The 14,992-nt window shown below is 55.1% G+C and overlaps 1 protein-coding gene across 4 annotated transcripts in view; it reads right to left on the bottom strand.

Annotated features, from left to right (window-relative positions):
- The window catches only part of POC1A (POC1 centriolar protein A), a 68,849-nt gene that overhangs the window by 12,358 nt on the left and 41,499 nt on the right, over positions 1 to 14,992 (bottom strand). For 3 of the 4 annotated variants that reach the window (XM_081818756.1, XM_081818743.1, XM_081818744.1), the window contains one exon: positions 7,520 to 7,663. The exons of the other annotated variant lie outside the window; for it this stretch is intronic. In XM_081818756.1, coding sequence (XP_081674882.1) covers positions 7,520 to 7,663 — 144 coding nt within the window. The remainder of the gene's footprint in view (positions 1 to 7,519; positions 7,664 to 14,992) is intronic. 4 annotated transcript variants of the gene reach the window in all.

A 14,992-nucleotide genomic window follows, 5' to 3' on the forward strand; every position in this document is an offset into this window, starting at 1 on the left:
CTCAGGGAAGAAGGGCTCACAGGATTCCCCTGTCCTGTGAAGGACCCACTGGCCCATGGTAGAAAACCTAGCCTCTCATCTTGGATGGTTTTCTGGAGCCACCAGCTGGGCCCAAATCAGAAAGGGGGGGGGGCACGGACCCGCTCCCCGAGAAGCCATGCCTCTCTGAGTTGAAAGCATCTTTCTGCCTTTTTTCATCCACCAAGAAGAGGGTCTGCACCGGCAGTCCAGGCCCGGAGAGGGCCCTCCACAGGGCAGGGGGACGGAAGTGGCCAGCCCAGCTGTAGCTCTCCCTGCCCCTGTTCTAGCGGCGCTTCATTTGGGAGAGTGCCAAATGGACACAGGGTCAGCTGTGACTTGGTTCATCACAGAGCCATGTAGGCCGATTTGGGACTGCCTGTCACAACCAGAACACTCCTAGGCCCCTTCATGTGGCCAGTACTTAGCATCCGTCCCTGGAGGGCCCCTGTGTCCCCAGCGGAGCGCGAGCAAACCACCCGCAGTCCCCTTCTTCCCTCCTCTAGAGTAATCCCAGAGTCAGTCTGAACAAGATGCCCCTGCATGGGCCCTGTTATCCCACTCCAGCCCCCGCTCCCCCTCCCCACCGGCCGGCCAAGCCGGCTCAGCGCCTCACAGGAGAACTCTCCTAGGACCGTGAACATTCTGGGGCCCCCCGAGGTAACCGCAGCCATCCGAAGCCCATCTGGTGGGCAGGGGCTTTTGGTCTGCAGCTTCTTTGGAGAGGGGAGGGGTATTTTGGCCATGAGGGCAGACAGCAGAGAAGACGGAGCTGCTGTGCAGCCCCCCCACGCACTCATGAACACGATCCTGCCCTGCCTTTGAGTCCTGCTAGCAGCACCAGACTTTGCTTTCTGCAGGGCCAGAGGAGCCTGTGGATACACTGCCAAAAAGAGCAATGGGGCTGCGGAAGGGCCAGGGCCCAGCCCCTCTGCAGCCGGCTAGAGTCAGATCCCAAGTACGCCGCTGACACAGACCACGGAGTGTCCTGTCCCCAGGAAGCAGCCTCTTGACAGAGGAAAAACAAATCTCTTGTCTCCAAACCCCAAGTGGCAGGAGCGCAGGCTGTCCCGAAGTTGACTTTGCCCAAGGGCAGCTCTTGAATGTCTGTACAGAGGACGACAGCTAGACCCCCCTCTGGTCTAGGTAGGCCAGGTGGCCAGAAGTGCTGATGTGGAGAGAGGGCCCGTGTTTGTGGGACCCGGCAATCACCACCCCAGGTCACTGCCCATCTCTGAGGGCTGCATGCACCCTAGAAACAGGGGTCCTGGCAGGGGGTGGGGGCGGCTGGGCAGGAGACTTTCACTCTGCCCAGCCGACCAGTTGTTCCCTTCCCGACGAGTTCGGTCCGGGCGCACCTGGGAGGGCTGGCCCGCAGCTAAAATGGCACAACTGCTTAAAAATTGAGAGGCTGTTTGTACAAACAACCGTTCATCTGCCCAGGAAAGAGGTATCCCGGGAGTCCCAGAGAGTGGTCAGGCAGGCCCTGCATTCCCACCTTCCCTACTGGCATGGAACTAGGCGCCTCACCCAAGCAGCCCATCAAAGAGGGAACTGTCAGGACCATGGTGGGGAGGGTCGGGATGTCTCAAAACAAACAGGCCATTCTATCTCACCCTCCAAAGCACACAGACAAAAATCCTTAGCCTTGTTGAGTTAGATCAGCAGAGTTACAACCTGGATATTTCACAAACTCAAATGTCAAGAGGCCCAAACTGGCGGGGCTGGGTGGGCCTGCCCCCGCCTGCTTCCCACTGCACGCATGTTCTAGTCCTGGAGCCCAGCGGCCCCTGGTGAGTCACAGGAACCTGAACGTGACATCACAGCATTGCTGTGGCCAGCCTGAAGCACGGGTGCCATAAAAAAACATAGTTGGAGCAGGAATTTCATGGTTTGGTATTTTTAAAAAGCAGCAAGATGTGAAACTAGAGTCGAAAATAACTCTGCTGTGGGCTTCTGAGGCAAAACCGCCAAGCCGTTTGTTGGGCCCAGGCCCCTCGCCGTAGCCTCCTCAGCTCCTGGGTACTGTCCACGCCTCAGCGCCCCACCCCTTGCCCTTGAGGAAGATCCAGGGACTTTGCAACTCCCAGACACCACCCAAACCTCTGTCACTCAGGAGTCGCAAAGGAAGAAAAGGGGGCCAACACAGGAGGTGAGCTCATGCAGCAAGACCAGCTGTGGAAAGCAGCCTCTCCCTCCTCACTGGTGAGTTTTCCAGCATCTGTAAAAGGGACCCCTAGATCACCTGACACACCCCCACAAGAACGTGAGAGGAAAGGTCTGAGCCTCTGTCTGGATACACATTGAATTCCCAACCCCAAGCAGGCAGGTCTGGCAGCCACAGGGCCCACCCTGGAGTCCTTCCTCAAAGGGAGGGGAGATGGGAAGGCGACTCATGGAAAGAAGGCCCTAAGGGAAGTCCCGGCCCCACGTGAGGTGCCGACTTCTGCTGCCTACCCCATGGGATAGGCGGATGGGCAGTGCCTAAAGGCTCTCCTCTACAGAGGAGGAACCCAAGGCTTATTCAAATCTACACAGACAGAAGGAGACAAAGCTGGGCCAGAGCAGCTGGGGCTTTTTTTCTGGACCCCACAGTCCTCTAAGGTTGAACCAACTTTCTCAGGAAGAGAAGAGCAGGTCAGTGACCCATGGTAGCCATAGGACAGGTGTGTGTGTGTGTACAGAGTCATGAGAGGAAGAGGGGGTACCCACTCAACCTTGTGTGTGTGTGTGTGTGTGTGTGTGTGTGTGTGTGTACAGGGTCATGAGAGGAAGAGGGGGTACCCACTCAACCTTAGCAGTTCCTGAGAATTCCCATGCCAGGTTTTGAGGAGCAGAAAGTTTCCAAAGAAAAACCTAAACTCGGGGCACCTGGGTGGCTCAGTCAGTTAAACATCTGCCTTCGGCTCAGGTCATGATCTCAGGGTCCTGGGATCGAGCCCCACATTGAGCTGCTTGCTCATGGGGGAACCTGCTTCTCCTTCTACCCCTCCCCCTGCTTGTGTTCTCTCACTCTCTCTCTCAAATAAACAAAATCTTAAAAAGAAAGAAAGAAAGAAAAGAAAGGAAAAACCTAAACTCCATTGTTAGGAAATACATTTTCCCCAAAAGCCATTAGGATAACTGGATTCAAAGAACAGCTATCACGATAAGTATATGTCTTTGAAGACCTTCAATCTTGGCCCAATGCCTGGGTCCAGGTTCAAGGCTCCCATCTAATGGGCCCCATGACCCAATCCCTGATTTTCAACAGCCCCTGTGTACCCCAGTCCCCCATCACCTCCTGGGCTCCCCTCCCTGGACCTGGGGAAAGATCTCTTCTTTCTCTCGCTCTAGTCAGACCACTAGAGTCTCACTGGCAGCTCAAGGGCATTCCTAGGACTCAAGTCCACCAGCTGCAGAGGCCTGTGGAATGTCCACTCCCGACACTCCTGTGTTACCTGGCCAGCCTGGTACTTTCGCACACTTTCCCAGGAGTGCACGGACTTCGTGCCGCGCTCCACAGAACAGCTGGTGCTGGTCTAACAAATCCAGTTAACCAAGGGCTTCCCAACAGTGCTCAGAGACATGAGCTGGCTCGACGGTCCCCACTTTATAAGGCTCTGGGGAACAATGTCACCTGCCCAAAGTCACCCAGGGGATGAATGATGGGGTCGGTCCTCAAATCCAGGAGGGCAGGTGTGTCCAAGCTGATGGGCAGGTGGCTCACTCTGCTCCCCACAGTTGGCAGGGCTGTGTAAGGCCAGACAGACCCCAGCTGTCTGGAACATGGCATCCAGCTGGGACTGGGGTCCAAGAAGCACAGTGGAGGAATCAGTGAAGCCCCAAACAGCACCCTCACTGGGGTAAGGAGGGGTGTCTCCTACACAAAGAAGGGCCAGGGCAAGGGGGTGTACTCTCTGGCCCGGGACCTCAGGGCCACCAGGCTCTGTAATCACAGAGCAAGAAAGTCTGGCCTTAACTCTCAGGAAGATGAAGTTTGGCTTGCAGATGGACTCCTCGATGAAGCCATCCCCGACTACCCCAAAACTCTCTAGCAGGGGAAGCTGGGAGCCCTGGCCTACAGTGGGTTGAGCTCAGGATCACCCGGCATCCTGGAGAAGTCCCAGGCTGAGTGGCCCCTGGGGCCGGTTACTCACACCCTATCCGTGCCTGGCATGATGCTAGCTGCTGGGCACCAGGCGGGAAGATGACATGAAGGCCATGAAGGAGAGCCCTTGGAAAGTTGCAGGGCTCAGATAAACAGAGGGAGAAGGAAGATGACGAGGAGGACATGATCCCCACCCTCTGTGGACTTCCCATCTAAAACAACACTGTAGGGAGACCTGCCAGGCCAGGCCAAAGAGCACACCCACTTGGGAGATGGACAAAGGCCTATGAACTTTGCAACGCATTCCAAAGTTATCGCCCCGAATGGGTACACTTTTGAAGAACAATGTATGCATTTTATGGAAAAGGCATTCCTAAAAAAATAAAACGGTACAACCCCAACTGGGGAGTCAAAGGGCTAGATTTCAGATGCTGCACATGGCCCGAGGAGAGTTTACTTCCCGGGGGACGACGAGCCTTTTGCCCGCTTGCTGGTCCCAGACGCAGAGAGGGCTCAAGCAAGGAAGGGAACTTGCCACCTCCGCTGCGAGGGCTGAGGCATGGCTCTTCTGGGCAAGGAGACAGTGGGGACCGGGGCGGGGGGGGCTGTTTCTGGTGCAGCTGTGATCCCCCCGCCACCCCTGCCAGGCCCTGACTAATGACAAGGGCAGTACGTGGTGCTGCTGAGCACTGCTCAGAGAGCCTCACAGGAGCTAACACATCCAATCCTCACAGCAGGCCTGTGAAGTGGCTACTCTTATCAGTTCTGTGTTCATTTGGAAACTGAGGCACAGAGGTTAGGCACCTTGCCCAAGGTCACTGGGATGTACACCCAAGCAAGCTGAGTCACCACTCTCCATGGGCGCGCTCAGCCGCCTGACCTCCGGGCCACTGAAGAGGATTGAAACTGGTCCCAGCCCTTCAGACTGGCGCACACGGGCCACGAACATCCAGAGAGGAGGATGCAGTCACTGGGCCACACCAGCCTGCTGAGCAGGAAGGCAGGCTCTGAGGGCTGTGAGCTTCCACAACGGGGTGTCCTGCTCATGTCACCCAGGGGCTGAAGGCTCTGTGACTCACTCAGTAAACATCCCCAGCCACTGCAGCCCCCACAGTTCTTCCTTGGAGGATGTTCTGCGGGATGGAGGACTGAAGGGCAACTTCCCTCGCAGAAGCCTCTTTGAAGTAGACTTCCTTGTGGGGGAGGGAAGGGGCAGTGAGGGGGGTGAGACAGAGAACAACATGATTCAGACAACTCTGAAGTAGGAGTCCATGTTGGGGTAGCTGAGATAGCCCTGTCCCTCCAGAGCACAGAGGTACACCAAGATGGTGAGGAGTGCTCGCTGAGGGGGTAGCATGGGAGGCCAATACCCACAGACCAAGGAGGCTCAGAGCCCAGCTGAGCGACCTACATGGGGAGCTATGCACAGCAGGGTCAGCCTCTAGAGACAGGAAGCTGGTCCCAAGAGAAAGGAATGCTCAATCCCACAGGAGACAGCTCTGGCTGTCACTCAGTCACCTCAGCTAGAGCCCCAAATCCAAGAGAGGAGGTACGTCTGGAAAACAACCAGCAACCAAGCTCGAGGACAGCATGCCAGTTAGCACAAATGCACCTCCTACCGCTTTGAAACTAGGCTGAGGCTTCAAGTGGGGGCTTCATCTGTGGAAACCAAGATTCCTCCTCAGGATGTGTCAAGTCCGTCAGGAACATTGAGGAATGCACACTGTTTGGCAGAGCAGGTGACTGGCTGACGGGCCTGGCATCTGGTCGGGGGTGGAGTGCTGTTTGGATCTGCAAAGGGGCTGGACGGTGTGAGGTAGGACAAGGGTGCCACACAGCCATCCGGACCCGGGGCCAGAGGCCCAGGCCACAAGAGAGCCTTCATTATTCTCGGTGATGCCAGTTTCTTACAAAATTACTATCACCCTCTGAACTGCTAACACATAACAAAACCCTGAAACACAGTGACGGGAAATGCTTCTAGTGCTATACTCCAATGAAGTGATCCAATGAAGCTATTTTTAACCATCTTCTCAGACTTAATTTCCAATTTTATCCTATAAAGTTCTAATTGATTCCACCTCCCTTGATCTCTCACTTGGCAAGGCTGTGAAGAACGTGAGGCAGGCTCGGCAGTTTCTGACGCGTTCGAGGTGGGGGATGTGCACGTTGCTCATACCTCCCTTAGCACAGGCCTTCTTCTCAAGGGTTAACAGGCTTCCAGAAACGTCTGTCTGATGTACCTTTTGTCCCCACCATCCCCAGGCACTGATGCCTGACCTTTCCCTTCAAAGGTCCTTCCTTCCCTGGGCCCAAGCTGTGCAGTACCAGCCGGGATGCCATGACACGCCGTGGACCACGGGACATGATGCACAGCTTTTCTCACTTGGCCCCAGATCCAGAGGGAAAGGATGGCATGCCACTGAAGCTCCATTTCTGTCAGAGACTCAGGGGTCCTTTGCCTTCCGCCCACCCCCTTGGTCTACCCACGAGCTGGCACAGGAGAAGGCGGTCCTCACCCACAGCTGAGGTGGGGAAGGGGCCTGACGACCTTTAAATCCTGCCTTGCCCGCCCCCACCACCACCACCTCCATGCCCCACGCCAGCCACGCTGGGCTTTGCTCGTTGCTTGGATGTGCCCGTGGCCCCCTCCAGTCCTGCAGGCAGGCTGCTCCCCCTGCCAGGGCCACTCTCATGTGCACGGTGCTGGCTGCCACCTCTTGCCAGGGCATTCTGCTCTTAGGGAAACTGTTGCACTCCAATCCCGTATTAGCCACTGCCAGGTGTACCTACGCTCCAGAGGCCGGGGCCCACGTCTGCCTTGCTGATGACACTGATCAGCCACCACCGCGAACATTTACTGAGCAGCTTCCTAGAGCCAGACATAAGCCAAACACTTCCCACAGACTCATCTCCTCTAACCCTGACCACGAACAGAGTCTGTGACCACCGCATGTCACAGAGGAGCGCACCAGGGCTTAGAGAACCGAAGGGATTTCGCCAAGGTCGCTTGGAGGATAAGAGCAATGCCAGCTCAAAGCCAGAGCCTGGGCTCCCAGATGCCTTGACTCAGTGCTCACAGTTCCCTGGCATGCCCCTGGACTGTGCCCACCCCGCGATGAACGGAATGAATGGGCAGTGTTTCCTTCAAAGCTCTGCTGTGGCCCAGGCCAGCCCTGGGAGGGAACACCCTGGCAGGATCTAGCACTGATGATTCTGGGGTCCAGTGGCTTGGCCACAGTTCAGATGGCTCTGAGAGCCAGGACCTCAGGGCAAGCACTGCAACTTCATTAATTTGGGCTGGAAAGTAGGTCCATTATGATGATGTTTTTTAAAAATACAGCACCTGCTGCCCAACTTCAAATAGGCCAAATGCCAGGCCAAGTGGGGTGAGTGCACGTCACAGCCTACCTGGGTGAGGACGTCCAGCTGGCCCACAATGTGCTCCAGTGTGCTGGTCAGCGTCTGGGGCATGCTGATGGGCTCCTGGGGCTGGCTCTGCACCGACTCCTGACTCCTGCCTCTGCCGGGAGGGACGGGGAAATCCACATCTGGCTAAAGCCAATGAAAAGAAAGGGAGTCCTTCAGTCCTCATTCAGGGCTTAAAGAAACACAGAAAGAGGAATAGCCCCTCCAAAGGATGAAGTGGAAAACCACCCACAAACTGGAAAACATGAGTTCCAAATACTGGTGAGAAATGCAGTGTGCTGGTACTCCCACATCCGGGCCACGCGCCCCCTTCCAGGACTTCCTTTCTGAGCAGAGGCCACGAGTGAGGAGTGCCATCCAAGCACATGGCAGTGAGGGCTGGAGGAGCCTGGGAGGGAGGGGCAGGTAGGCCATTGAGTGCCCTCTGCTGCCTCCTCATGCCGCCCGCACCCCCCAGTAGGCCCCTCAGAGTCCGGGAACCCTGAAGCCCAGGCTGGCTCTGAAGTCACCCCTCTTCCTGGCAAGCTCAAGGCCCATTCCCCTCCCCCAGCATGGGCATGGCCTAGAACTGGGGGGGGGGGGGGCGTGTTCCAACCCTGCCCAAGGGCAGAACCCCTGGGAAAACAGGCATTTTATGTGAACATCCAGATGGCTGGTGGGAGTCCTGTGCCTGGTGGGAGAGGCACCCAGGGCTGTTGTAGATCACATTCCAGGGATGTGAGGGATCAGTGTTCTTGCCTGAGAAGCTTCAGCTCCCAAATGCAGAAGCCAGCCTAACCTCTGCCACCACCACCCCCAAATACACGCCCACAATCACCGAGCACAGGTGATTTCCTAAGGGGACTCATCCCAGTCCGACATAGGTCCCCCCAAATTCAGGCACCACTCTATATACAGATGAACGCTTCTCCTAGCCCAGGAAGCACTGTGCATGTGTTCAGCAGGGTGGGATTCCCAGAGCCACTGGGTTCCCGAGGACACAGTCGGCAGATGCCCCAGTTTTGGTCTTGGAACCTTCCTCCGTGGACTTGCTCCCTGAAGGAATGACGTACTTGGTGAGACTCTCACTCTCGGCCGGCCCCAAAGCCCCAGTAACCCATAAAGGCAGCCACACTTGGGGTTCAGGGTTTTAAACCACGACCTCACAAACTTCCAAATGTTACCACGTCACTCCCTGGCTTTGCCAGTCCTCCAGGGCTTTCCATTGCCTTTGGGAGAAAATTCGAGCCCCTTGACAAGGCACCCCACTCTAGCCTACCTCCTTCCACAGCTCCCCTCCTGCCCAGTTCCCAAGGTCCCTCCTACTGGAAGGCCCTCATCCACCCTTCCTTTCCTCTGCCCCCAGCATCCCGGCCTCCATTCGCTTTGCAACCCTGAACGCCTGATCGGCAGCGCCTCTGTGCCTCCCACACGCCTGTGCCGGCCCCACCCCTGCCCTGTTCCTCCAGCCACTCCATCTCCAGGGCCAGGACACACAAGTGGGACGGACCAATGCCGGCGTGCCCACAGGGCCCACTGCCCGTCCATGGGTCCGCGTCCCTCTCCCTGTCTCCTGCCTACGCCCATCACCCCTGTCCCTTCTGAATCTAGGACACCACTGGGCTCATGGCTTGCCAGCTACCCATGTGCCACAGAGCCTCGGCAACTCCACCCAGCCAGCAGAGTATACTGGCTATGACTGGGGCTCACCTAGGCTGCCTCCACACGTGCCACCAGCAGTCGGCTTGCATCTCTGAGTCTGCCAATCTCCTGGATGAACCCACAGTGGCCCAGCCCTAGGAAGATGCTCTGCTCTGGACATGCTCACCTGGGCGGGCATCAGAGTCCTCGAAGCGAATCAGCCCAGGAGAGGGTTCCCAAGTAGCCAAGGAGGGCAGTTTGGCACATGGACCCTACCGCCTCTTTTCCTTTATTTGGAAAGTGTTCTAGTCTCATAGATAGCAAACTCTCCAGTGCATGTCCTTTTGAACCCGGAAAAACACAGGCTCTGGAGGTGAAAGAGAATCTGAAGATGAGACACAGAGCTCGAGGGGTGTTCTCGAAAACAGGAGCAGCGTCCTGCGTGCAAGCCCATCATGGGCGTCTCAGCTGTGTGCTGCAGCCGCTCTGTAAGCCCTTCACCCACCAGGGCCGGCCCCCCCCCAACCCCCCACGCCCCCCGCCAAGTCCTCCAGAAGTCCATGCACTTGGCTAGTGCAGCCCTGACAGGCGTGGGGGTTTTCCTCCTGTTTTGTAATGCAAGTGCTTGACTTCTTGACTGCCCAGGCATCCACTTCAGAGAGGCATCCACTCGAAGAGGGCTATCTTGAATAAACACGCTGCTGCCGCCCACGACCAGGTAAAGGGCTGGGCCACCCCCCACCACGGAGGCTCCTTGGTTTCCCAGATCTTGGTAGACTTTGATAACTGACCATATGGCCACGTGGTTTTTTCTTAAATTCCCACTCTTATGTTTAAAATTCACCAATAAAGAGTGAGCCCTGAAAATCCCTAGGCCTCTCCCCTCAATCCCAATAAAAGTGGAACCCCAGGCACTCGCTCTCTCTACCCTCTACCCTCACCCTTGCTGTGTGGCCTCACGTGTGTTATTTCTAGGTCTGGTAAGTAATAAACCTTCATTTTTTCAAAGGTTCCTGATGGTTACTGCTGAAGTGTGTCTTGTAATTATAATAAGAACTGCGAGGGCCAGTTTCAACCACAACATTGCTTATCGACAGGCAGTGGCACACAGTTTCAGATCCCAAAGCCTATGCAGGAGTCCACCCCAAAAGGAAATGTTCCAGAAGCCTCAACCAGCCCTCACCTCCCTGCGGCAGCCCCCAGACCTAGGCGGCAATGTCAAGAGACAGCAGAGAGAGGGCGCCTGGGTGGCTCAGTTGGTTAAGCGACTGCCTTCGGCTCAGGTCATGATCCTGGAGTGTCTGGATCCAGTCCTGCATCGGGCTCCCTGCTCGGCAGGGAGTCTGCTTCTCCCTCTGACCCTCCCTCCTCTCATGTGCTCTCTCTCTCAAATAAATAAAAAATAAAAAATCTTTAAAAAAAAAAAAAAAAAAGACAGCAGAGTGCAGTGGGGAAGAGCAGGGATTCAGACAGGCCTTGGCCGACATCTGAGCTCCAGGACTGATCAGCGAGGTGGCCCTGGGCAAGAGGCTTAACCTCCCGGGCCTCTACTTTCTCATCTGCAAGATGAGGGTGATGATTGGGCCTGCCCCCCGCCCCAAAGGGCTGGGCTGTGAAAGGAACTTCTCTAAAATCAGCAGCAGGCCTTTCTTGAGAAGCGGCTCCAGCCCTGTGCCCACTGCTTCCGAAGGACCCCCCACCCCCACCACTTCCAGACATGCACACTCTTCCTTTGGACAGTGGGTCCCCAGGGCTCCCTCAGGAAAGGCCACGAGAGGGAGGGCGGGAGCCAGGCAGCCCTCTGTCCCAACAGCCAGCATCCTCAAGGAGTGGCCAGACGGGTGCTGCCGGCTGCCTGGGAAGGACAGAATGGAAACTCTGAGTGTTTCTGAAAAACGGCCCAGAAGCTGACAGCGCCGAGCCGAGGCTCTGGAAGCACAGTGATGATGGGGAGTGGGGGGGAGCAGGGGGAGCACCGCTGACTCGCAGCAGGAACCCTTCTGAGCCCAAACGGAGCCAGCTCCAAAGGTGCACTGAGGACAGCAACTGCGAGCGGAGGCAGGGAGGCAGACTTCGGAGGGCGGGGCCGCGGGAACCGCCCTGTTCCCCTGCCTGTTCCCCTGCCTACTCCCAGCTCACACGGGCTGCGGCCAGGTTACAACAAGGGAGACGGAAGCTCCGAGGGCAAGGGACCCTCGGGAGGGCCTCCTCACAAGCCCAGGGTCCCGCCTGCCCCAGGCTATTCCTCTGGCCGCACCGTCTGGTCCTCGCCTTACCTTCCCCAGGACACGGCCCCTTCTGCTTGCTGTCTGCTCTCTCACCGCTGGACAGGACAGCACTGCACACGCCACCAGGCCAGCGCATGCTGTCCACCTGTTACCTGCCGCGTGCCAGCGCTTAATACATGTCACTTCATTTAGTCCTTACCGCGGCCCTTTACAGCAGGCATTATTAAGCTTACTTTTCAGATGGGGAAGCAGGCTCGGGGAGGTTAGAGGTCTTGCTCGAAGTCACCCAGGAAATGACAGAGCTGGGATCGGAACCCCCAGCAGGGGCAGTTCCCTGACATCAGGCAGCCTCTGACAGGTGACACGGCCTGCAGTTTTGCCCCCACGTGCCTTCCACATACATCCGGCATCGAACACTTCCTGCATCAACCCCCTGCACCGCTCCCCCCTTCCCGGCCCCCTGCCCGGCCCAGAGCTGAACACAGAGCAGGCCCTCCACACACACGCTGGCCGCCTCCGAGAGCCCAGGCCACCACGGTGACATTCCTGGGTAATGAAACCTTGCCAAGGCAAAGGGCCCGCGGCCCTACCCCACAGCACCCTGGAGATGCGTGCTTCCCAGGGCTGGGCAAACAAGCGATAAGCAGAGATAAGGAGATGACGAACGGGAGTGGGAAGGGACGCACGCACTGGGCTGTGAGCAATGACAGTGACGGAACACCCGGGGTAGCACGTGAGGGGGAAATGCCGTCAGTGCTTTGCCTGTTCAACATCAAAGGGTCCCAGGGGCCCGGCCCGGCGGTTCTCAGGGACAACGACATCGGCACACACTACGTACCTACACAGCTGCACCGAGCTGACAGCTTTCATTTTGGCCAAATACAAACCTCTTAACGTCAACAGAAAAAAAGGTGAAGACTCAGAAGAGCCAAATCTCTTTCACTTCGTGGAAATCTCACTTGGGGTCCGTAGGTGTCCCCTCTCACCCCGCCCTGGTATGGGATCCTAGGCTCTCATAGCAGGTTCATCTTCTGCTCGCCTCAGTTTCTGTTGCCACCGGCCTGTCCCAGGCCACCAGGAGCTCAGCACTTTGCACACAGTAGAAACTGCAGAACTATCTCGTTGATCTCAGCCACTCCAACACATGGGTCACCAACCCATACATTTATTTATTTATTTATTTAAGATTTTATTTATTTGCGAGAGAGACAATGAGAGACAGAGAGCATGAGAGGGAGGAGGGTCAGAGGGAGAAGCAGACTCCCCGCTGAGCAGGGAGCCCGATGCGGGACTCGATCCCGGGACTCCAGGATCATGACCTGAGCCGAAGGCAGTCGCTTAACCAAGTGAGCCACCCAGGCGCCCAACCCATACATTTATTAAAAAACAAAACAACAAAACAGCTCGTAGGTCTTCCTTGTGACAAGAAATCAACCCATCTGCACTGACTATGGTCTCACTGGTTCATCATCAAGATGTAGATATGGATAAGGAACCCCTGCCTAGGATGTAGAAAGTTGGGGAAAACATTAAGCCCAACCTAACAAGAAAAAAACCGACAATCCTAAAGAATCATAACTTTCTTAAATCAGAGAACTGAAGTCACAAAACAAACAACTAACCTGAAATCTAAGGAAAGAGAGGCTCTTCTAAGGAAACCGAAGTGAGAGCATCAACTCACCTCTGGCAAAGCATGGGAGGAAGGGACACTGAGTGCTACACAGTGGGTGAGAAGAACTGAGTTAAGCCAACACATTGCTAGAGGCTGAGTGTAGGGAGGGTGAGAGTGAAGAACCCCTGGGAGCCATGGACACAAGGGGGAATTTGTGCCCACCCACAGGTTTCTCATAGACTTCCACTGGGCGTTCATGAAAAAGACTGGGGGCAGGGCAGGAGATGGGAGAAAACCATCCTTGAGGGTGCAGACCTGGAGGAAGGGAGCGGGCACGAAACCTTTCTCCCTACAAAACAAAACCTGTAAGCTACTGGGAGGAGAGCAAAGAAAGATAAAAATCCTCTGCCCTCGGTGGGAGAGGCAAGAAACCATCCTGAGCCAAGATCACTCGGGCCCCCTATGGCTGAGGGAGGGGATGGACTACTAAGAATGCCCTACTACTGAGACCCAGGGATGTAAGGTCTGCCTAAGACTGAAGCTGGGGCCAGCACAACAGAGAAGACCTGCAACAAAGCCAGCCAGCACCAAGAACCAAGGACCAGCAGCCTACTGCTGGGGTAGGGGTAAGAGCATGGAAATAGATGCCCTCTGAGGCACAGGCCCCAGAGGAAGGTTGATAGCTGGGGATGGAGCAGGAACACTGAGAACAATCCTCCTACACCCAGGCCTCACCCTAAGTACACAATAACACTAAACTCAGCTCAACTCCTGATAAGACTATTTACTTCTGTCTCTACTATCCTAACCATGATGTATGCATTTAATCAAAAATTATGAGACATACAAAAAGGCAAGGAAAAAAACCCCACTGTCAGACAGAAAGCAATCAGCAGCGGCGCCTGGATGGCTCAGTCGGAGTGTCTGCCTTCAGCTCAGGTCATGATCCTGGAGTCCCAGGATTGAGCCCCACACTGGGCTCTGCACTCAGCAGGGAGCCTGCTTCTCCCTCTGCCCCTCCCCACTCATGCACGCATGCTCACGCACTCTCTCTCTCTCTCTCTCAAATAAATAAAATCTTAAAAAACAAGGGGGGGGGGCGCCTGGGTGTCTCAGTCGTTAAGCGTCTGCCTTTGGCTCAGGTCATGATCCCAGGATCCTGGGATCGAGCCCCACATGGGGCTCCCTGCTTGGCGGGAAGCCTGCTTCTCCCTCTCCCACTCCCCCTGCTTGTGTTCCTGCTCTCACTATCTCTCTGTCAAATAAATAAATAAAATCTTAAAAAAAAAAAAAAGCATTCAGCAGAATCAGATGACTTTGACATTGGCACTATCAGACATAAAATTTAAAATAACTTTGACTAGTATATTAAAGGTTGTATTGCAAAGTGTGGACAACACACATGGATAGATGGGGAATTCCACCAGGGAGGTAGAAATTATAAGAAAGAGTCCATGAAAATGCTAGAAATCGGAAACCCAGTAACAGAGAGGAAGAATGGCTTTGACGGGCTAATTGGTAGGCTCAGCCCAGCTGAGGAAAATGAATCAATGTCCTTCAACATTGATTAGTTCCTCAAACTGACACAATGGGGGGGGGAACCCCAGAACAGAGCATCCATAAACTGTGAGACAATATCAAACTGTCTAACATGTGTGACTGGAATCCCAGAAGGAAAAGAGAGAGAAAAGAGACATTTCTTATGGAGCAAGTTTGGTGGTAGCAAATTTTCTCAGCTTTTGTCTGAAAAAAAGTCTTTATTTCTCTTTCATTTTTAAGAGGTATTTTTGCTAAGTACAGAATTCTGGGTTGACAGTCTTTTTCTTTCAATACTTTAAAAATGTTACTCCAATGACTTCTGGATTGTATAGTTTCATATGAGAATTCTTCTGTGGTTCTTACCTTTGATCCTCTGTATACAATGTCACTTTTCTGTCTACCTTCAAGATTTTCTCTTAATCTTTGGTTTTCAGAAGCTTGAATGTAATTTGTGCA

This window comes from Leptonychotes weddellii, chromosome 1, assembly GCF_054177405.1.
Source record: "Leptonychotes weddellii isolate Sample4059 chromosome 1, ASM5417740v2, whole genome shotgun sequence".
NCBI lineage: Eukaryota > Metazoa > Chordata > Mammalia > Carnivora > Phocidae > Leptonychotes > Leptonychotes weddellii.